This window comes from Dreissena polymorpha, chromosome 6 (assembly GCF_020536995.1).
Source record: "Dreissena polymorpha isolate Duluth1 chromosome 6, UMN_Dpol_1.0, whole genome shotgun sequence".
Taxonomy (NCBI): Eukaryota; Metazoa; Mollusca; class Bivalvia; order Myida; family Dreissenidae; genus Dreissena; species Dreissena polymorpha.
The window spans coordinates 63,191,962-63,216,814 of record NC_068360.1 but is presented as its reverse complement, the minus strand read 5'-3'; the positions used below and the strand labels follow the sequence as shown (position 1 = coordinate 63,216,814).

The 24,853-nt window shown below is 38.4% G+C and overlaps 1 protein-coding gene across 4 annotated transcripts in view; it reads right to left on the bottom strand.

The window, feature by feature from the left end:
* Window positions 1-1,296: 1,296 nt before the first annotated feature.
* LOC127834104 (protein jagged-1-like) overlaps window positions 1,297-24,853 on the bottom strand; it is a 77,277-nt gene continuing 53,720 nt past the window's right edge. The window contains exons 10-18 of one of the 4 annotated variants that reach the window (XR_008027812.1): window positions 22,344-22,601; window positions 18,546-18,611; window positions 17,853-17,918; window positions 16,798-16,876; window positions 12,034-12,180; window positions 9,775-9,972; window positions 9,039-9,131; window positions 7,091-7,292; window positions 1,297-7,002 (exon numbers count right to left, since the gene is read on the bottom strand). Coding sequence is in view for 3 of the 4 variants with exons in the window: in XM_052359713.1 (XP_052215673.1) it covers window positions 7,286-7,292; window positions 9,039-9,131; window positions 9,775-9,972; window positions 12,034-12,180; window positions 16,798-16,876; window positions 17,853-17,918; window positions 18,546-18,611; window positions 22,344-22,601 (914 nt within the window). In the remaining variant the exon portion in view is untranslated. Of the gene's footprint in view, window positions 7,293-9,038; window positions 9,132-9,774; window positions 9,973-12,033; window positions 12,181-16,797; window positions 16,877-17,852; window positions 17,919-18,545; window positions 18,612-22,343; window positions 22,602-24,853 lie in introns of all 4 variants that reach the window. The other 3 variants (XM_052359713.1, XM_052359714.1, XM_052359715.1) reach the window with 3 other exon arrangements.

Sequence of the window (24,853 nt, the reverse complement as noted above, 5' to 3'; positions counted from 1 at the left end):
ACAGCTGGAAATTGCAGCTATAATTCAAATTCCATCCCAGCGTTTGTGAGTTAAATAGTTAATTAACTAGGATTGCCGTGACACACTCCAGGAGTAATGCAGAATCAGACGCGGAAGTACCTCATAAACTTCGAAATACACACACACCCCCACACACATACACACACACACACAGTGGTGGCTTTAGCAGTGGTCTGTATGTTATAAGTGCTTGATCGGTGGTGAGTTAGTCGGAGGAGCTTCCGCTTCAGTGAATATACAAGAAGATGCCTTGATGGTTGCAAACATTTCCTTAATTGATAAAAATATTGCGTGTTATTTGCAGCAGTTTCCATGTTGGTGGGAGAAGTTTTCGTGCTAGTTTTAGAAGTTTACGTGATTGTTGGAGAAGCTTCTGTTGTGATTGTAGAAGTATCTGTGTTTATTTGAGAAGTTTTTGTGTTATTTGGAGAAGTTCTTTTGTTGGTTGATGAAAATTCCCAGTTGGCTGCAGTAGTTTCACTGTTGTAGCAGTATCCGTGTTTGTTGTAGAAGTTTATGTGTTTGTTGTAGCAATATCCGTGTAGGTTGTAGAAGTGTCCATGTTGGTTGATGAAGTTTCCGTGTAGGTTGTAGAAGTGTCCGTGTTGTTTGATGAAGTGTCCGTGTTGGTTGATGGAGTTTCCGTGTAGGTTGTAGAAGAGTCTGTGTTGGTTGATGAAGTGTCCATGTTGGTTGTAGCTGTAACCTTGTTGGTTGAAGAAGTGTCCGTGTTGGTTGTAGAAGAGTCAGTGTTTGCTGTAGCTGTGTCCGTGTTGGTTGTAGAAGTGTCCGTGTTGGTTGTAGAAGTGTCCATGTTGGTTGTAGAAGTGTCCTTGTTGGTTGTAGAAGTTTCCGTGTTGTTTGTAGAAGTGTCTGTGTTGGTTGTAGCTGTGTCCGTTTTGGTTGTAGCAGAATTGCACTATATGTACAGTTAATGGACAATTTCAAAGGGCCATAACTCTGTGAAAAATCAATTGACCAGAACCCGCTGATAATATGCACATCTCCTCTTGGTAGTGAAGCTCCCCATAAAGTTTCATTGAATTCCGGTCATTAGTTGCTGAGAAATAGCCCGGACAAAAATTGTGCACGGACGGACACACGGACGGACGGACAGACGAAGCGGCGACTATAAAATTGTTTGGGGGAGCATAAAAAACTATAAAACCAATGTACTATTTTTTGATAGAAAATGAAATTTTCTCTTAAAATGGCCGTCAAGGATTTCCGATCAAGGTCCGTTCTTACTCGACATAAACAACGTTGGAAACAAAAGACAAGCTATAGATTTAATAAGCAATAACCAGTCCTACATAAAAATTGTACAAATTATGTAAATGGTACAGTTCAGAATGCGACATAATTACATTATGATGAATGGATAAATACAACAGGAGGAATTAAGTATATGGCAATTATAAAATGTTTCATACCAAAACATAGATACATCTGAATGTTGTAGTTTCAGAGAAGTATATTTTTGCTATAAGTCTACAGTAATAATTCGAATATGACATGAATTGTCAGTTGAAAAGCTGAATATTTTTGGGAAAATTCTAATGTAAGAAGATAAGGATTATGCACACACAACTTCAAATTATAAGGAACAATCCCTACAAGTCTGAAAGTTGCATGTTGAAAAGTCCGAGAGAATTCACACCAGGTATCTTTGAGTCTGCAGACAGAGAGACAAACTGAAAGACAGACAGACAAACAGGCAGACAACAATGCTGATTTCAGTACAACCCCTTAACTTGGTAACATTGTACATTCAAAAAATTCAAAAATATAAACTTATATTGAATTACTGAAACAAGGAAGACTTACACAAGAGTTGTTCACGCATTCTTAAGTTTGGTATAGGGCTATATTTGATAATATATACAACATAGTAAAGATATATGTTGTTGTTTATGAAATAATCTTACAATTATTTATATATTATCCAAAAATAAAATATACTTTTATACAAAGTTAATTTAAAATATGTCACAGTGAAATAAAATTAAATCATTATATTTTGATTACAAACTACAAATGTAAACAAATACATATCAACACAATATTAAATTCTGGCTGATTATTTGGTTATAAAAGTTTCCATAGGCCACATGCTATACGAAATGAACAGCCTTTACAAACAATCTAGAAAAACAAAGGATACATATGATGGGCAAAAAAAAAAGGCACAAAATCTCATTCAAATGTGTCTTCAAGTTACATGAAGATCAACTTTATATAACATAGATATATACACAGAAACAAGAGGCCCCAAAGGGCCCTGGGTTGCTCACCTGAGAGACTAAGATGGAAAAAAACAAAGATTAAAACTCTTCAGCAAATATTTCAAATTATTGGTATGACAAGACTGACTTTAAAAATAAGGTGTTCCAAATTAATAACAATAGGCCTATATAAAAAATTACCCCACCCATCCTGGCTGCCATGTTTTAATACCCAGATTTTTTTAAATATATATATATAAGGAAAATGTTTCTTACATACATATAGAAAAAAATGCCCCATCCCATGGCGGTCATGTTTTTCCACTGATCTTGACCATTTTCAAACTCATGCAACATATCAATGTTTTGACCAAGTTTCATGATGATTACCCCAAACATGTGACTTTTAGAGTGTTCACAAGCTTTTTAGTATATACATATTAGGAACACCCCCCCCCCTCCCCTGGCGGTAATGTTACAAGATGGATGAAAAACATATTTGAACTAAACCATCCTATCCAGGTAAAAAAATGTTTTAATCAAATGTCATGAAGATTGGGCAAAAAATGTGTCTTCTAGATTGTTCACATGTTTTCACTATATACATATAGAGAAAACTGCCCCACCCCCTGGCGGTCATGTTTTTTTCACTGATCACGACTATTTTCAAACTCAACCAAGATATCCATAAAACCAATGTTTTGACTAAGTTTCATGATGATTGGACAAACAAATCTGACTTCTACAGTGTTCACAAGTTTTTTTTACGATATACATGTGTAAATATAAGGAAAAAGATCCCCCCTCCTGGTGGGCATGTTTTTTTTACCGATCCGAACCAATTTCGAATTCAAACGTCGTATCCAAAACAAATGTTCTGACCACATTTCATAAAGATTGCATGGGCGAAAAATGTGTCTTCTAAACTGTTCACATGCTTTTACTAAATACATATAGAGAAAACTGCCCCACCCCATGGCGGCCATGTTTTTCCACTGATGACGACCATTTTCAAACTGGTTAGAGATATCCACATAACCAATATTTTGACCAAATTTTATGATGACTAGGAAAAAAATGTGACTTCTAGAGTGTTCACAAGCTTTTTTACTATATAAATATAAGGAAAAAGACCCCCCTGGCGGCCATATTTTTTTACCGATCCGAACCATTTTCGAACTCAACTGTCGTATTCAGGAAACATAATGTTCTGACCAAATTTCATGAAGATTGGACAAAAAAATGTGTCTTCTAGACTGTTCACATGTTTTCACTATATACATATAGAGAAAACTGCCCCACCCTATAGCGGCCATGTTTTTCCACTGATCACGACCATTTTCAAACTCGTCCGATATATCCACATAACCAATGTTTTGACCAAATTACATGATGATAAGGCAAAAATGTGACTTCTAGAGTGTTCACAAACTTTTTTACTATATAAATATAAGGAAAAAGCCCCCCCCCCCCCCCTTGCGGCCATGTTTTTTTACCGAAGGTAAATGTTGACCACAGACAACAGGTGATCACAAACGCTCATCAATCCTCACTTTTTTTAATAACATTAAGACAATTTGATTGTAGTGTTAGCCATATGTAATTATAATTTAATAAGACATGTACAAAAAACAAACAATATAAGTTGATGTATCGAACAAAATGGGAAACAAAGTATTCCTTTAAAAAACACTGCATAGGTAAACATCATTTAAAACATACATGTAAGGTTGACAATTACAATCCTTATTTTAGAAACAAACCAATTGTAAATGCAACGTGAAAAATAAACAAGAGTGCCAAACTGTCACAAGATACGCCTGTTTGAAGGTTTTGGACAACTTGATAACCATTTGAGTGGCAAAATGATATATTTTTGAAAATTAAGCATCACATAACTTTACCATTTGAGTGGCAAAATGATATATTTTTAGGTCATAACTAACCATTTGAGAGGCAAAGTGATATATTTTTGAAAACTAAGCAACAACTACATAACTATGTATGTAAATAACATTTATTTTACATAAATAAGATGCCGACTGTCAATTTCCTCAAAATCGTGGAAAGCATAAAAATCGGCGAGACAAGTGAAGCATGATATTACAACTAATGGACTAGGGTAAAAGAAACAATGGTGATTGTTTTAAACGCACTTAGTGACCCTATGACCTATTTTTTGACCCGGAATGACCCATATTTGAACTTCACCTAGATATCATCTAGACCCATCTTCTGACCAAAGTTAGTGAAGATCGGATGAAAACTACTTCAATTAGAGAGCGGACACCATGCTAAATGCTTGAAATGCTAAGTGACCGCATGACCTAGTTTTTGACCCAGCATGACCCATATTTGAACTTGACCTAAATATCATTAAGAGACAACTTCTGACAGAATTTGGTGAAGAACGGATGAAAACTACTTCAATTAGAGAGGGGACACCATGCAAAATCCTTGAAATGCAATAAGTGACCCCATTACCTATTTTCTGACCCGGATGATGACCGATATTTGAACTTGACCTAGATATCATTATGACACAACTTCTGACAAAATTTGTAAAGATCGGATGAAAACTACTTCAATTAGAGAGCAGACACCATGCTAACTCCTTGAAATGCACTAAGTGACCTCATGACCTAGTTTTTGACCCAACATGACCATATTCCAACTTGACCTAAATATTGTCTAGATACAACTTCTGACCAAGTTTGGTGAAGATCGGATGAAAACTATTTGAATTAGAGAGCGGATACCATGCTTAATGCTTGAAATGCACTTAGTGACCTCGTGACCTAGTTTCTGACCCAGCATGACCCATATTTAAACTTGACCTAGATATCATCTAGACACAACTTCTGACCAAATTTGGTGAAGATCTGATGAAAACTACTTCGATTAGAGAGCTGACACCATGCTAAATGCTTAATATGCACTAAGTGACATTGTGGCCTAGTTTTTCAAACAGCATGACCCTTATTTAAACTTGATCTAGATATCATTTAGACACAACTTCTGACCAAATTTGGTGAAGATCTGAAAACTACTTCAATTAGAGAGCGGGCACAATGCTAAATTTTTGAAATGCACTAAGAGACCCCGTGACCTAGTTTTTGACCCGGCATGACCCATATTCAAACTTGACCTAGATATTGTCTAGAAACAACTTCAGACCAAGTTTGGTGACGATCGGATGAAAATTATTTGATTTAGAGAGCGGACACTGCTGTCGACGCCACCTGCCCGCAGGCCCGCCACTCGCAGAGAGTAATAGGGTTTTCAATGGGCGTATAAAAAGTATATATTTTCAATAATGAAGAATCACCAACACTTTTGCCACTATATTTATGGCACAAGTATTTATTGCTTGTCATGCAAGTTAAAGAACTGTGAACATAACCCCACATTGTTATTATAGAGACTTTACCAAAACGTTGCCTATTTGCTTACCTTTTTAATGTCAAAGAACAAACCTCAAGCAAAGCTCCCTGTGACTGAGTAAAGAAAAGGCTAGCTCAATCAATGACAAAACACACCAACATATACTATCACATTACCGGGTATATTATTTTTTCCTTCATAAAAACTTTCTATACTTGACTTTGAATAAACATAAAATTATGGTTTGTAGTTATAATTATCTCATTTACAAATATATCAATTATCATAATCAGAGGCAGTAGCAACATCTTTTTGATAATCATCATAATCTTCTTCTTTTTAATCATTATCATCATCTGTAGCAGCAGCATTGATATTAAAACAATTGAGATCACAAGATGTTTATCAAAGACTAAGATCAACAGCAACAACAGAATTATTCTGAACATACATTCTCTTGTTACAAATATGTCACAAATGTGTTACATCCAATAGATTTTTTTTTGAAAAACATCAAATTAAATATTAACAAGAAACTGTCGGAGACGGGTGATGCTCCCCAAAGGTTTTTTGTCACAATATTGCACTATATATTAAGATAAAAGGAAAGTTTTGAGGGGCACAACTTTGGACAAAATAATACGATGGATGGTTAAGTAACTTCAAAGGGCCATAACTCTAAATATATCATCTAACCAGAACCTACAAATAACATGCGCATCTCCTCAAGGTAGTTAAGCTTCCCATAAAGCTTCATTGTATTCCAGTCAGTAGTTGGGGAAAAATAGCCCGGACAAGAATTGCACTATATGTACAGTTAATGGAAAATTTCAAAGGGCCATAACTCTGTGAAAAATCATCCGACCAGAACCGGCTGATAATATGCACATCTCCTCTTGGTAGTGAAGCTTCCCATAAAGTTTAATTGAATTCCGGTCATTAATGCTGAGAAATAACCCGGACAAAAATTGTGCACGGACGGACGGACACACGCACAGACAGATGAAGCGGCAACTATATGCTCCCCCCAAAAAAAATTTTGGGGGAGCATAAAAATTAGAAACTTAACAAAAATATTCAAAACTAAACAATGTAATTTAAGCAGTTACTTGTAAACAAACACATTTTTAATCAAAATAATTCAAGCAGGAATAGGTCAACAATTGGAAGCATTTCTCTCACATAATTATCCAAAGCATAAATGAACAGCCTTTTAGAAAAGCACCATCATGGAGAATCATCCATACACACCGTGCGTTGGTACATAAGCACGCATCCAATGCAGTTGACTGATCAAGTTCGGTTAATGTGGACAAACAGCTTACAAGAATTTACCATAACAAGAGCACCGCATAACGGGTGCCACGCTCGGCTGCGGGTGCAGTTTTAAATAAATAAATGTTTGTCAGATTATTATTTTTTAAAGTGGTCACAGTGACCTTGACCTTTGACCTAGTGACCCAAAAATGGGTGTGACATGTAGAACTCATCAAGGTGCAGGTGCATAAAAAGTTTCAAGGTTGTAGGTGGAAGCACTTTGATTTTAGAGCCAATGCTAAAAACCTTAACAAAATGTTAAGGTTTCAGCACGGCGCGGACGTTGGACGACAAGCTTCCTATGACAATACCTCGGGTTTTCTCCGAATACAGCCGAGCTAAAAACTGAGATAAAGCAAAACATGAATAATAGTGGTAAATCACATTATACAGTAGTGAATCACATCATATAGTGGTCAAACAAATCATATCATACAGTTTTCAATCACATATAGCGGTAAATTACATCATATTGTGTTTTAAAATGTAATCTTGATTTTGTTTCCATGTTTACATATAGCTATAAAGAGAGTTAAGTTATTGTTTCGAGAACTTTCAACTAGATTGACAGCCCTGTCGATTAATGGTGACCCAGAAAAACCATTTTATGAAAATACAACCTACATAATAAACAGTTCTTATACTTGATCTATTTTAACCTTAAACATGTAAATTCATAAAATTTTATGCAACCCTGAAAATAACTGCTGCAATTGTGTACATAGAATCATGATGAAACTTAACCCATTTATGCCTAGTGGACTCTCCCATCCTTCTAAATTGTATCAGTTTATTTCCAAAATTAGGGATGTCTAGTATATTTATTTCTATATTTAGAATATTTCTTACAGAAATTCCTTTAAGCAAATAGCGTAGACCCAGATGAGACGAAGCATCATGCGGCATCTCATCTTGGTCTACGCTGTTTGCCAAGGCCTTTTTTCTAGACGCTAGGCATAAATGGGATAAGCTCCACATAAAGATGGATGAAATAAACACAAGTTTCAGTTACACAAAAAAATATTGCAATGGAAGTTTTCTGGTAATTTGTTGTTAATGTACGTCAAAATAATGAGAGATGTCTGAACATGCAGAAGTTTTTTTTGTCCAGTGTTGATTGCATTAATGATAACCCACTTCATAGCATTACAATTGTTTCATATCTCTGCTGACTTTTGCATTTCCTTTAATACTTGTAACCAGCCTTAAAGCATAATCCATCAAATTGTTAATTTATTAAAGGTTGATGTTACAACAAAATATATTTTCTACTGTGATTATCATATCATAAAGTTTGCAATACATTTACAACATTTGAAATGCACATTTTATTTAAATATGAATACATAAAGCCAAATTCACTCTAACAGGCCTATGTTATGTTGTTTTATTATATTTTTGAAAACACCATTACAAGAAATATTGTGTGCAAATGTTTACATCACATACCAAAATGACATTAAAAGTATTTCATGTATGCTCTAAAAAAATTACATTTTAGCCCCTCTCTCTTAAAACAGGGTTAACCCTTTACCATTTAGATATGTATTTTAACGCATTTGTAGTCCATTATAAATTTAAATTTCATTAAAGGTCTTTCGTACTAGATTCAAGCTTTAAAGGCTTCAATTCCCACCCTTAGTCACTGATGAGCAGCAAACAGCATAAAACCTGAACAGACTGCGAGTTACTCGCAGGCTGTTCTGGTTTTATACTGTTTGTTAATAGCCATTTTCACTTTGCTTCTAAGTGGGAAAGGGTTAATTGCATGTGCATAAAGTTTTACCCAGATGAGCCTGTGGAGTCTGCACTTGCTTATTAGAGGCGTCACTTTATACTGGAATTTCGAAACATTCCATAAAAGCGGAAAGTTGTCGCTAATGCAGAATGCACAGGCTCATCTTGGACGCTACTTTATGCACAAGCATTAAGCCCCGTTTTCCCATAACGAGGCTATTTGAATTCCAGCAAAAGGAAAAGATGTCATGAGTATAATCAGAGGTAAGGTAAATTATGTTTTACGGTGCGATACTACAAACCCCTGTGTCAGACCCTGTTTGAAATCTGCAGTGAACACTGACACAGACTCACTTCCTGTAACCATTCAAGTTGTTAGAATAAGCCTGCAAAACGTCCGTATCTTTCTGCAAGAATTCTGGAGCAAAAGCCGTCAAGTTCCCATTCCTACAAGGGACAGAGGGTGGTACAATTTAAAGTGTTCTACAACTACAAGACGATTGTTCACCTATGCACTGAAATCATCTTTTCCTTTTGTAATTTTATATTCAACAATATAAAGCGTTATTCCATGTATGCCTTTAAAAATATATAATTTGCATAAAAAGTTTCAAATGGACACCTTAGCTTCTAAATTATGTTTTAACAAGATATGTGTTTGTCAGAAACACTATGTCCCCTTCTGCGCCGCTTTGAAGCTATATATTTGACCTTTGACCTTGAAGGATGACCTTGACCTTGATCTTTCACCACTCAAAATTTGCAGCTCCATGAGATACACATGCATGCCAAATATGAAGTTGCTATCTTCAATATTGCAAAAGTTATAGCAAAATGTTAAAGTTGGAGCAAACAAACAAACAAACAAACAAACAAACCAACCAACCGTTACCAACAGACAGGGCAAAAACAATATGTCCCCCACTATAGTGGTGGGAGACATAAAAATCTGCAATAAAATCTGTAAAAAGTAGGATTTAATTGCTACTCCATGTATAATAATGTTGTTTCTGTATTTGCTATATCTTTTGAAGCCTAGATTGAATTCCTGTGATGAACATCTTGATAATAAAATCCTAATTTTACTTGCCTAGAAGGGACAGGTAGCGGTACTCCAGCAGATTTCTCCCCCTCTAAGTGATCATAGAGATGATTGGCTTCAACTTCCTGCCCTAACTCCGCCTCCTTGTCAATCTCCTTACAGGTGGGCAGGTCAACTGATTTAGCTCCGCCCATATCAAAGTAGACCACGCCCCCTTCTGCAGCAAGATCATCAATGTCTGCATACCTACACAAGTGGAGGAAAGATTTAACAACATTGTAGATGATTATTCATAATAAAAACATAGTAGATGATTATTACTTAAAAACATCCTACATGATTGTCACTTAAAAAACGTTCTAGATGAGTATAACTTGAACACATTGTACATGAATATTACTTTAAAAAACTTCCAGAGGATAATTGCTTAAAAAACAAGAAACCATCATAGACGGGTGATGCTCCCCAAAGGTTTTTTTTGTCACAATATTGCACTATATATATTCAGATAAAAGGTAATGTCTAGTAGTTGGGGGGACAAGAATTGCACTATATGTACAGTTAATGGAAAATTTCAAAGGGCCATAACTCTGTGAAAAATCATCCGACCAGAACCGGCTGATAATATGCACATCTCCTCTTGGTAGTGTAGCTTCCCATAAAGTTTTATTGAATTCCGGTCATTAATTGCTGAGAAATAGCCCAGACAAAAATTGTGCACGGACGGACGGACACACGCACGGACAGACGAAGCGGCGACTATATGCTCCCCCCCAAAAAAAATTTGGGTGAGCATAAAAATCTAGATTAATATTTTTTTTAAACATTCTAGATGAGTATTACCTTAAAGAAAAAACAATGTTGAAGATGACTATTACTTAAAACTAAATTCTAGATTATTATTACTGGGGTACTTAAAATACAATCTAGATGATTATAACTTAAATAACACTGAACATAAGTTTTACTTAAAAAACATTTAAGATGAATATTACTTAATTTCTAGATGATTATTACTTAAATTGTTGATGATTATTACTTGAAAAACACTCTAGATGATTGAAGTTAAACACATTCTAGATTATTATTGCTTAAAACACATTCAAGATGATTACTAATTGAAAACAATGTAATTTGAAAGTGCAGAAAAATTAATCTCAACAAGTAAGGCTGACCTTGATATGACAAATAACTGATGCCACCATGTTGAGTCCAAAAACAGGTTTTACAGTAAAAACAAGCAAATTTGTTGAATTGATATCCCCTGCTGAATACATTTTGTTAATGGATTGGTGCAAATCCATTGATATACCGTATAATCATTATAATTAGTGTAGGGTATTTGTTTTTATGAATTGCAATTCTCCTCATTGATAGTTATTCACCCATAAAGTTTCATGTTGAAATCTTGTAGCGACATAGATATAGCCTTGAAACATTACACCATTCAAAACAATAGCTGTGTTTGTGAAACACAATGCCCCCTACTGCGCTTTGAAGCCGCACGGCAGCTGTTTAAGAAACAAGGTTATATTTTAAATGTTAAGGTCACAGTGACCTTGACCTTTGACCTCATACCATGTTTGAATGTAGATCTTAATGAGATGCATGCACATGTGAAGTTTAAAGAACATAGACCCAAGAGTTTTCATTTCATGAGCAAGGTTAAAGTTTTGGGACGGACGGACGGACGGACGGACGGACGGACGGACGGACGGACGGACGGACGGACGGACGGACGGACGGACGGACGGACGGACGGACGGACGGACGGACGGACGGACGGACGGACGGACGGACGGACGGACGGACGGACGGACGGACGGACGGACGGACGGACGGACGGACGGACGGACGGACGGACGGACGGACGGACGGACGGACGGACGGACGGACGGACGGACGGACGGACGGACGGACGGACGGACGGACGGACGGACAGACAGACAGACAGACAGACAGACAGACAGACAGACAGACAGACAGACAGACAGACAGACAGACAGACAGACAGACAGACAGACAGACAGACAGACAGACAGACAGACAGACAGACAGACAGACAGACAGACAGACAGACAGACAGACAGACAGACACACAGACACACAGACACACAGACAGACACACAGACACAAAGACAGGCACAAAGACAGACAGACACACACACAGACACACAGACAGACAGACAGACAGACAGACATGCCAAAAACAATATAACCCCTGAAAAAAAAATAATTAAAAAAGACCACTGATTCAGTGAAATGTATCCTCATGCTAAAGGTGTTATGTAACCTAACAAATTTCACCTGTGATCCACCATGCTGTCCTCCTCTTGTTGGCTCAATGCCAGAGCGAGGTTCGTGTCCTTGACCCGTGTGTCTGACTGAGGAGCAGCAGAGTAGAGGATGTTATTGAAGCCAACGCTGTAAACTTCTGTAAACTTGGCCCTGCGTCTGTTATATGTGGCATGGAGAGAACAATTGAGTTTAATACACAAGTTTATATATATTCCAATTATAATTTTTTGTGATACATAATTTTTTGTTGATTTTTCATGTTGACCGTTTCTTTATTTTAAAATACAAACATATCTGAAAATGACAGATGCAATTTTTTTTAAAATCCAAAATCAGAAATAATTTAATTAATGTATCCACGAAAAAGACATTTTTTACTGCAAAATTGCATGAAGACAAATATCATTAATTGTACAGTAACAAATAAACTCTGAAAAACTTAATTTGTAGTTTCTGCACTTAAATAATGCTGGCCGTATTGAATAGATCTAAACAATTACAGGATTTTATTTCAGGTTTTCCCGAGGCTTACAAGGAAATATGGGTGATCCACTGTTTTAAAATTTGAAACATATTACAGCTGATGTTTTTTACATATTTTAACAGTGTCGCTTTAACTCTTTCCTCTTTCTCATTTATTACAGTACATTTACAGAATGTAAAGAATGATTGACTCAAAATTTGTGAATTAACATCATTCTTTACATAAAGACAAGCTCAGTAGTCCGAATGTTTAATAATATTTCTGATACAAGAAATTTCACAATGTAAAGTCAGAGGCTTGATAGAGCCCGCAACATACACAGGGAATCCTTGACAAGAGTTACATGCAAGCCTCATGTGCATACTGTACAGACCACACAGGCTACTGCAAGCCTCATGTGCATACTGTATAGACCACACAGGCTACTGCAAGCCTCATGTGCATACTGTACAGACCACACAGGCTACTGCAAGCCTCATGTGCATACTGTATAGACCACACAGGCTACTGCAAGCCTCATGTGCCTACTGTATAGACCACACAGGCTACTGCAAGCCCCATGTGCATACTGTACAGACCACACAGGCTACTGCAAGCCCCATGTGCATACTGTACAGACCACACAGGCTACTGCAAGCCTCATGTGCATACTGTACAGACCACACAGGCTACTGCAAGCCCCATGTGCATACTGTACAGACCACACAGGCTACTGCAAGCCCCATGTGCATACTGTACAGACCACACAGGCTACTGCAAGCCTCATGTGCATACTGTACAGACCACACAGGCTACTGCAAGCCCCATGTGCATACTGTACAGACCACACAGGCTACTGCAAGCCCCATGTGCATACTGTACAGACCACACAGGCTACTGCAAGCCTCATGTGCATACTGTACAGACCACACAGACTACTGCAAGCCTCATGTGCATACTGTACAGACCACACAGGCTATTCTTGGACATGCAAGCCTCATGTGCATACTGTACAGACCACACAGGCTACTGCAAGCCTCATGTGCATACTGTACAGACCACACAGACTACTGCAAGCCTCATGTGCATACTGTACAGACCACACAGGCTACTGCAAGCCTCATGTGCATACTGTACAGACCACACAGGCTACTGCAAGCCTCATGTGCATACTGTACAGACCACACAGGCTACTGCAAGCCTCATGTGCATACTGTACAGACCACACAGGCTACTGCAAGCCTCATGTGCATACTGTACAGACCACACAGGCTACTGCAAGCCTCATGTGTATACTGTACAGACCACACAGGCTACTGCAAGCCTCATGTGCATACTGTACAGACCACACAGGCTACTGCAAGCCTCATGTGCATACTGTACAGACCACACAGGCTACTGCAAGCCTCATGTGCATACTGTACAGACCACACAGGCTACTGCAAGCCTCATGTGCATACTGTACAGACCACACAGGCTACTGCAAGCCTCATGTGTATACTGTACAGACCACACAGGCTACTGCAAGCCTAATGTGCATACTGTACAGACCACACAGGCTACTGCAAGCCTCATGTGCATACTGTACAGACCACACAGGCTACTGCAAGCCTCATGTGCATACTGTACAGACCACACAGGCTACTGCAAGCCTCATGTGCATACTGTACAGACCACACAGGCTACTGCAAGCCTCATGTGTATACTGTACAGACCACACAGGCTACTGCAAGCCTCATGTGCATACTGTACAGACCACACAGGCTACTGCAAGCCTCATGTGCATACTGTACAGACCACACAGGCTACTGCAAGCCTCATGTGCATACTGTACAGACCACACAGGCTACTGCAAGCCTCATGTGCATACTGTACAGACCACACAGACTACTGCAAGCCTCATGTGCATACTGTACAGACCACACAGGCTACTGCAAGCCCCATGTGCATACTGTACAGACCACACAGGCTACTGCAAGCCTCATGTGCATACTGTACAGACCACACAGGCTACTGCAAGCCTCATGTGCATACTGTACAGACCACACAGGCTACTGCAAGCCTCATGTGCATACTGTACAGACCACACAGGCTTCTGCAAGCCCCATGTGCATACTGTACAGACCACACAGGCTATTCTTGGACATGCAAGCCTCATGTGCATACTGTACAGACCACACAGGCTACTGCAAGCCTCATGTGTATACTGTACAGACCACACAGGCTACTGCAAGCCTCATGTGCATACTGTACAGACCACACAGGCTACTGCAAGCCTCATGTGCATACTGTACAGACCACACAGGCTACTGCAAGCCTCATGTGTATACTGTACAGACCACACAGGCTACTGCAAGCCTAATGTGCATACTGTACAGACCACACAGGCTACTGCAAGCCTCATGTGCATACTGTACAGACCACACAGGCTACTGCAAGCCTCATGTGCATACTGTACAGACCACACAGGCTACTGCAAGCCTCATGTGCATACTGTACAGACCACACAGGCTACTGCAAGCCTCATGTGTATACTGTACAGACCACACAGGCTACTGCAAGCCTCATGTGCATACTGTACAGACCACACAGGCTACTGCAAGCCTCATGTGCATACTGTACAGACCACACAGGCTACTGCAAGCCTCATGTGCATACTGTACAGACCACACAGGCTACTGCAAGCCTCATGTGCATACTGTACAGACCACACAGGCTTCTGCAAGCCCCATGTGCATACTGTACAGACCACACAGGCTATTCTTGGACATGCAAGCCTCATGTGCATACTGTACAGACCACACAGGCTACTGCAAGCCTCATGTGTATACTGTACAGACCACACAGGCTACTGCAAGCCTCATGTGTATACTGTACAGACCACACAGGCTACTGCAAGCCTCATGTGCATACTGTACAGACCACACAGGCTACTGCAAGCCTCATGTGCATACTGTACAGACCACACAGGCTACTGCAAGCCTCATGTGCATACTGTACAGACCACACAGGCTACTTCAAGCCTCATGTGCATACTGTACAGACCACACAGGCTACTTCAAGCCTCATGTGCATACTGTACAGACCACACAGGCTACTGCAAGCCTCATGTGCATACTGTACAGACCACACAGGCTACTGCAAGCCTCATGTGCATACTGTACAGACCACACAGGCTACTGCAAGCCTCATGTGCATACTGTACAGACCACACAGGCTACTGCAAGCCTCATGTGCATACTGTACAGACCACACAGGCTACTGCAAGCCTCATGTGCATACTGTACAGACCACACAGGCTACTGCAAGCCTCACGGGCATACTGTACAGACCACACAGGCTACTGCAAGCCTCATGTGCATACTGTACAGACCACACAGGCTACTGCAAGCCTCATCAGCATACTGTACAGACCACACAGGCTACTGCAAGCCTCATGTGCATACTGTACAGACCACACAGGCTACTGCAAGCCTCATGTGCATACTGTACAGACCACACAGGCTACTGCAAGCCCCATGTGCATACTGTACAGACCACACAGGCTACTGCAAGCCTCATGTGCATACTGTACAGACCACACAGGCTACTGCAAGCCTCATGTGCATACTGTACAGACCACACAGGCTACTGCAAGCCTCATGTGTATACTGTACAGACCACACAGGCTACTGCAAGCCTCATGTGTATACTGTACAGACCACACAGGCTACTGCAAGCCTCTTGTGTATACTGTACAGACCACACAGGCTACTGCAAGCCTCATGTGCATACTGTACAGACCACACAGGCTACTGCAAGCCTCATGTGCATACTGTACAGACCACACAGGCTACTGCAAGCCTCATGTGCATACTGTACAGACCACACAGGCTACTGCAAGCCTCATGTGCATACTGTACAGACCACACAGGCTACTGCAAGCCTCATGTGTATACTGTACAGACCACACAGGCTACTGCAAGCCTCATGTGCATACTGTACAGACCACACAGGCTACTGCAAGCCTCATGTGCATACTGTACAGACCACACAGGCTACTGCAAGCCTCATGTGTATACTGTACAGACCACACAGGCTACTGCAAGTTGCATTTAATTTTCAATTTTTTATTTTTTGGAAAACCTTCAATTGGGATTTTTTCTGCTGACAGCAATTAGCAAAGTTTTAGTTTTTCCCCATTGGGAAAGTGCCTTTTGCAGTACTTTATAAAGAAAGAAAAAAATTGCTGGCATTAAAACCACTTTTCCATGAACAAGGGTCACGTCAACAAGGATTTCATAAATAAGGCGTAGAAAACTTGCACAAACCTTCGGCAGAAGAGTATTCCCACTGCCAGACAAGCAAGGAACACGATGATTAACGAAACAACAATCCCCACCAGGCTGCCTAGAAACATCAAACAACAACATGGTCAAGACATGGGCCTTGATGTTTCAAACATTTTCAAACATTTAACCGTTTCCCCGTAAGAAGCAAAATGAAAATGGATTTGCAACCAGCAAAGTAACTCGCATTCCGTTCACGTTTAATGCTGTTTGCTGCTCATCAGTATCTAAGGGATGGAAATGAAGCCTTTAAAACTTGAATTTAGTAACAAAGGTCTTTCATTAAATTTAGCTATCTATGAGACTACAAATGCGTCAAAATATGTATCTAAGTGGTAATGGGTTAATTGATAAAGAAATGGAAAATACGCTTGTTCTGCAAACAAGAAAAACCGTCAGGAGACGTACTTTCATGTTACAAACATTTAACACTTTAAGACTCGTATACGTATTTGACACGTTTTTTTTCTTGAAAATAAAAAGACCTTTCTTACAAGATTCAAGTTTTAAAGGATCTATTTCCAACAATTAATACACTTATGAGCAGCAGCAAACAACATAAAACCTGAACAGACTTCCAGTTACCCCTTTACCACTTATGACACATTTTGACGCAATTGAAGTCCTTTAGAAAACCATATTAAATTTAAGTCCTTTCTTAACATATAAGTTTGAAAGGCTTTATTTCCAACCCTAAGATAATGATGAGTAACAAAGAGCATTAAACCTGAACAGACTGCGAGATACTCACTGGCTGTTATGGTTTATGCTGGTTGCAAAAGCCATTTTCACTTTGCTTCTAATGAGGAAAGGGTTAGTGCGGATTTTATGCTGGTTACATATAGCCATGTTCACCTCCCTTCTGAGTGGAACTGCTTAAGATTTGGAAAATACACCTTTTCTGACAAAAAATATAACTTTTGGACCAAATTTATGTTTGAAAGGCTGATATAATGTTTTCATGGTAGACCTTTTCAACGCAAATAAATGCCGGCCCAACACCCTGTTTCCATGACAACAATTTAATGTCTAGTTACCTGTAGAGATGCCACTGTGTTCACTGAACGTCACTTGTCTGACAACCTCCCCACCCTGTCCAGGGGCTGTAATGGTTACAACAACATGGTCAGGTAACAGAAAGGCGGTTTAAAACAGCAAAACTCAAAACTTTTGAAATATTGGCACTTTTTCACAGTCTAACAGTAGGATCTATTTCCAACGATTATACACTTAATGAGCTGCAGCAAACAGCATAAAACCTGAAGAGACTTCCAGTTACCCCTAAACCACTTATAACACATTTTGACGCATTTGAAGTCCTTTAGAAAACCAAATTAAATTTAAGTCCTTTCTTAATATATTGAAGTTTGAATGGCTTTATTTCACATCCCAAGATAATGATGAGTAGCAAACAGCATAAAACCTGAACAGACTGCGAGTTACTCGCAGGCTGTTATGGTTAATACTGGTTGCAAAAGCCATTTTCACTTTGCTTGTAATGAGGAAAGGGTTAGTGCGGATTTTGTGTTGGTTACATATAGCCATTTTCACCTCCCTTCTGAGTGGAACTGCTTAAGATTTTGAAAATACACCTATCTGACAAAAAATATAACTTTTGAACCAAATTTATGTTTGAAAGGCTGATTAAATGTTCATGGTAGACCATTTCTACGCAAATAAATGCCGGCCCAACACCCTGTTTCCATGACAACAATTTAATGTCTAGTTACCTGTAGAGATGCCACTGTGTTCACTGGACGTAACATGTCTGCCAACCTCCCCACCCTGTCCAGGGGCTGTAATGGTTACAACAACATGGTCAGGTAAAAGAAAGGTGGTTTAAAACAGCAAAACTCAAATATGTATATAAATATATAAATAAATAACACTAGAGCATTAAACAAGAAACCGTCGGAGACGAGTGATGCCATAGGTTTTTTGATACAATATTGCACTATATATTGGATAAAAGGAAACGTCTTAAGGGGCATAACTTTGGACAAAATAATACGATGGATGGTTTAGCAACTTAAAAATTTCAAAGGGCCATAAATCTCTAAATAAATCATCTAACCAGAACCCACAAATAACATGCCCATCTCCTCAAGGTAGTTAAGCTTCCCATAAAGCTTCATTGAATTCTAGTCAGTAGTTGGGGAGAAATAACCCGGAAAAGAATTGCACTATATGTACAGTTTAAAGAAAATTTCAAAGGGCCAAAACTCTGTGAAAAATCATCCGACCATAACCGGCAGATAATATGCACATCTTATGTTGCTAGTGAAGCTTTCCATAAAGTTTCATTGAATTCCAGTTATTAGTTGCTGAGAAATAGCCCGGCCAAGAATTGCACTATATGTACAATGGAAAATTTCAAAGGGCTAAACTCTGTGAAAAATCATCCGACGGGAACCGGCTGATAACATGCACATCTCCTCTTCGTAGTGAAGCTTCCCATAAAGTTTCATTGAATTTCAGTCATTAGTTGCTGAGAAATAGCCCGGACAAGAATTGCACTATATGTACAGTTAATGGAAAATTTCAAAGGGCCATAACTCTGTGAAAAATCATCCAACCAGAACCCCCTGATAATATGCACATCTCCTCTTGGTAGTGAAGCTTCCCATTAAGTTTCATTGAATTCCGGTCATTAGTTGCTGATAAATAGCCCGGACAAGAATTGCACTATATGTACAGTTAATGGAAAATTTCAAAGGGCCATAACTCTGTGAAAAATTATCCGACCAGAACCCGCTGATAATATGCACATCTCCTCTTGGTAGTGAAGCTTCCCATAAAGTTTCATTGATTTCTGGTCATTAGTTTCTGAAAAATAGCCCGGACAAAAATTGTGCATGGACGGACACACGGACAGACACACAGACAGACAGACAAAGCGGGGACTATATGCTCCCCCCAAAATAAATTTTGGGGCAGCATAATAAGCAAGATGTGTTTGTGAAACACTATGTCCCCCCATAAATTTGACCTTTGACCTTTGACCTTGAAGGATGACCTTGACCTTTCACCACTCAAAATGTGCAGCTCCATGAGATACACATGCATGCAAAAAATCAAGTTGCTATCTTCAATATTGCAAAATTTGACCTTTGACCTTGAAGGATGACTATGACCTTTCACCAGTCAAAATGTGCAGCTCCATGAGATACACATGCATGCCAAATATAAAGTTGCTATCTTCAATATTGCAAAAGTAATGGCCAATGTTTAAGTTTGACTTTTAAAATAAAACTAGAGCTTAGTCACAGACGTGACGAATACCCCCACATGCTGCATTGACACAGAATATTTTGCATGTTGTCTTCACAAAAAACAGCGGACACCATGCTCAATGTTTAAAACGCACTAAATGACCCCGTGACCTAGTTTTTGACCCGGCATGGCCCATGTTTGAACCTGACCTACACATCATCTAGATACAACTTCTGACCAAGCAGGGCTCGACATTAACGGTAGTCCGACTGTCCGGGACAACCAAATTGTTGGTCCGGACAAGTAAATAAAGAATTTGCTAGTCCGACGGGACAAGTGGTCATTATAAATTATAAATTAATTACTTAGAAAAAAAATGCCTTTAAATCCGTTATTTCTGTGGAGTTACCACACAACTTTTTCAATTATATTGTGTTTACATTTAAACAACAAAGCGCAAAATATTCCGATAGTTCCATGTTATACTACACCGCACTGTTCACAAGGGAAGCAACCCTTAACATTTTTCTTTGCCAAGATAACACAAATATTCTCCCTTGTAAAGAATATGCATTTTATGACACCGGTACACACCGTTCTTACAGACAATTAACGTAACAACGTCATCTCTATGTATAGAATGATTTTACGACATCATTCTCATTTGTGGTTTGTTTTCGTTAGTACAATGTCGTCTGCTTAAAAATGTCTATTCTGCTTTCCTTTGGTTTTTCGTCTTTAAAATCACAGGACACTTAAAAAAATACCTTAAGGTATTGAAATGGCCTACAATTATGTTAACATGTATTTTGAACGATTAGAGTCTTTATGATTTGAGCATTTTGCATTATTTCATTATTTTGCAAAGTACTGAGCAGAATAAGATATAATAATCAGGACAAGTTGCTTTTTGGTCAGGACAAGTGGAATATGGTCTACTTGTCCAATCGGACAAGAGGCTTCAAAAGTTAATGTCGAGCCCTGCTAAGTGTGGTAAAAATCGGATGAAAGCTAATTGATTTAAAGAGCGGATACCATGCTCAATGTTTAAAACGCACTAAGTGACCCCGTGACCTAGTTTTTGACCTGCCATGATCCATGTTCGAACTTGGCCTAGACATCATCTAGATGCAACTTCTTACCAAGTTTGGTGAAGCTCGGATGAAAACTACTTGAATTAGAGAGCGGACACCATGCTAAATGTTTAAAACGCACAAAGTGACCCTGTGACCTAGCGACACTTTACACACATGCATTAAACCCCCTTTCACAGAGCACAGCCCATAATATGTTTCTTTACCAGGGCATAAGCAGACATCTATTCCAACCTTAGGGCGAGTAATATACATGTAGCTTGGACAATAGAGTGAATAACCATTTACCGCTTAGATATGTATTTTCACACATTTGAAGTCCCTTAGAAAGTTAAATTTAATTAAAGACCTTTATTACTAGATTCAAGTTTTAAAGGCTTCATTTCCAACTCGCAAATACTGATGAGCAATAAACAGCATAAAACTTGAACTCGCAGGCTGATCTGGTTTTATGCTGGTTGCATAAGCCATTTTCACTTTGCTTCTTATGGGGGAAAGGGTTAAACAAGCTAAACATCAGCAGCAAAGAAGATTATCATTGCATACTTCTAAATTGATATTTTCTATGTTGAATACATGTGAGTTTGCCATGGATTATGTACAGGTATAATGAATAAGGATGAGTTTATTGTGTGAAATGCAGTCTAAGTCATTATAAGCTGACAAAGATTTTTTCTCATTTAAACATAAATTACATTACCACTTATTCTTTATTGTTGATCAAAATAAACAAAACTGAAATTAACTATCTTCGATTTATATGAGTAACTAAAATGTACCATAACACACAAAAATTCATACTGATTGTAAGAATTACACTTGTACTTCCTTTTGATGCAAAACAAGTTTGTTTCTCAAATGTTCCACTGAATTTTTATTTATTATTTGTCACAGTTGTTTATCGATAAATGTCATCTACAATTCAACTAAGTATTTGTGTCCTGTTCTGAGAAAACTGGGCATAATGCATGTGCATAAAGTGTCGTCCCAGATTAGCCTCTGCAGCCAGCACAGGCTAATCAGGGACGACACTTTCTGCCTAAATTGGATTTTTGCTAAGAAGAGACTATTTTAACGAAAAATGTCATAAAAGCGGAAAGTGTCATCCCTGATTAGCCTGTGCGGACTGCACAGTCTAATCTGGGACGACACTTTACGCAAATGCATTATGCCCAGTTTTCTCAGAACACGACCCATTTTCACTATTATTGCAAGAATTACCTTGAATCAATGAGCTATTGTCCACTGTGAAGTCATCAGAATGTAGAGCAGAGTACTCCCCTTCATTGGCTTTAACACCAACAATTGGTACAGTGGTGGCTTCTGAAGATATTGCTTGTGATGATGCAAGAGATGTGGATTTTTCTGTTGTTGTTGTTGCTGCTGTTGTTGTTGTTACTGTTGTTGATGTTGCCATTGATGTTTTAGGTGCAGGTGTAGTTGTAGGTGCAGGTGTTGTTGGTGGTAATGTTATCATGTCTGAAATGAAAACAAAAGGCAAGTAAACCTACAGTAAAAATGTCAATGTACAATATGTATGTTATATCAATTTATAACACAAAAAGAGGGCCATGATGACCATGAAGCGCTCAGCTGGATTCAGGGTGCATCAATTGCCAAAGACTTGATTACCTGGATTTTGACACCAAAAAACCCAGAGCTATAGAATAATAAGGTAAATATTCATTTTCTGTCTAAGTTTGATCAAGATTTTTTTTTAAAGATTGAACTGGTGACGAAGATTTTGGACCCAGATGAACAAGAATCATACTTAGCCTAGATAATGTCAAGATAAACATTTGACCATGTTTCAAACAGATTGATGACTCTTCTCAAGTGATAACAATGTTTTCCTTATGTCAACCTGGTGACCTTGTCTTTGAACATCCGTGACCAAGATTATAACACGCCCTAGATGTTGTGGAAATAAATAGTCTTAAAAAGTTGTAACAAGATTGTTCTAGTATTTGACCTGGTGATCTGGTTTTTGTCACACACTACTCAGATACAAACTTACCCTAGGTATTGTCAAGACAAACATTCTGACCAAGTTTTGGGAAGAGTAAGTCCTCAATGGACTCACCAGATCTTTGTGAGATCTTACTTATGACCTACTTTTTTTATGCAAACTTTGTAGAAACCAGATTAAAACTCGGCCTAATTATTGTCAAGATAAACATTCTGACTAAATTTTATCACATGCTTTACCCTGTTTCCCATTTAAAACAACTATTACATATTTTTTTATATTACACATGTGTAATACAACATTTTGAAGCGTTTTCATTGGCTTAATTTTCGTTCATTGACCAATCGCATTTTGTTATTTTCCTGAAATGACGTTGTAATGTCAAATGACGTCACGAAATGTAAACAACATTCGGGATTAATCATTATGTTTGCGTAAATATTTATTTAATTTGCTCATTTAAAAACATGTGATAAACAAGAAATGTGTTTGTCAGAAACACTATGTCCCCTTCTGCGCCGCTTTGAAGCTATATATTTGACCTTTGACCTTGAAAGATGACCTTGACCTTTCACCACTCAAAATGTGCAGCTCCATGAGATACACATGCATGCCAAATATGAAGTTGCTATCTTCAATATTGCAAAAGTTATGGCAAATGTTAAAGTTTGATGCAAACACACAAACCAACACACAAACAAACTGACAGGGCAAAAACAATATGTCCCCCACTATAGTTGTGGGGGACATAAACAAATCTGACACTCGTCATATCATACCATATTTTATTAAACTCGTCCAGATAATTCGTTAGTAAGCTTGCCAAAGGCTTGCTTATTAACAAAATTCCTGAACTCGTTTAATAAAATATGGTATGATATGACAACTCGTGCCGGATCCTATATGTATTATGTTTAGGTGAACAATATTGTTTCCACTTTGGATAAAAATACTTAAAAATTAAGAACAAAAGTGTTTGTAATGTTATATTTACTTAGGTTCAATTTAAAGACCTTGATTGGAAATTACCTAAATGTTGAGATTTACACACACAAAAATTGTTTTGGAAAAAGGGGAATTTTAGGAAGTCATTTCAGAAAAAAAAAGAGATTGGGAATGTGTCACAATTTTGGCCCAAAATTTGACCAAAAAAGCATTGATTTAGTTTAAACCTACCGTATACGTGCGCTTATAAGACGCCCTCGCTTATAAGACGCACCCCGATTTCGGACTTTATAATTGGTGGATTTAAGACTGACCCGCGTGTAAGACGCGGTCAAATTTTGCCGTTTTCATCGGCCGAAAAACTGCAGAATGTTGAAGAAAATCAATAAGAAACACATTGAGAATTTTTCAAACTCGCGCTGCATACAATTAGTAATTCACGCAAGTCAGAAAAAAAAACAATCAAACAACAAAGTAAATAATATTTGTTTATTTCATGATATATAAGTAGGTTTTAATTTATTTTCAAGTATTATTCATACAGTAAAAATAATTTTCAAATTAACACAATTTCTAACAATTGCGTATTTAATCAATTTGCCATAACAATTTCAAACATATTACGTTCGTAATTGATCATATCAGTCATCTTAAAATCCTTCGAAATTCTCATCATCGCTTTCACCGAACAGTTCGTAGAATTCCTCAATAGTGAGATTGTCATTGTAAACCCAGTCGCCGATATCATCATCATCATCGTCGCAATCACTAACCTTTGCACAGGCCGATACATCCTCAGATTGATCGCGATTTTCCA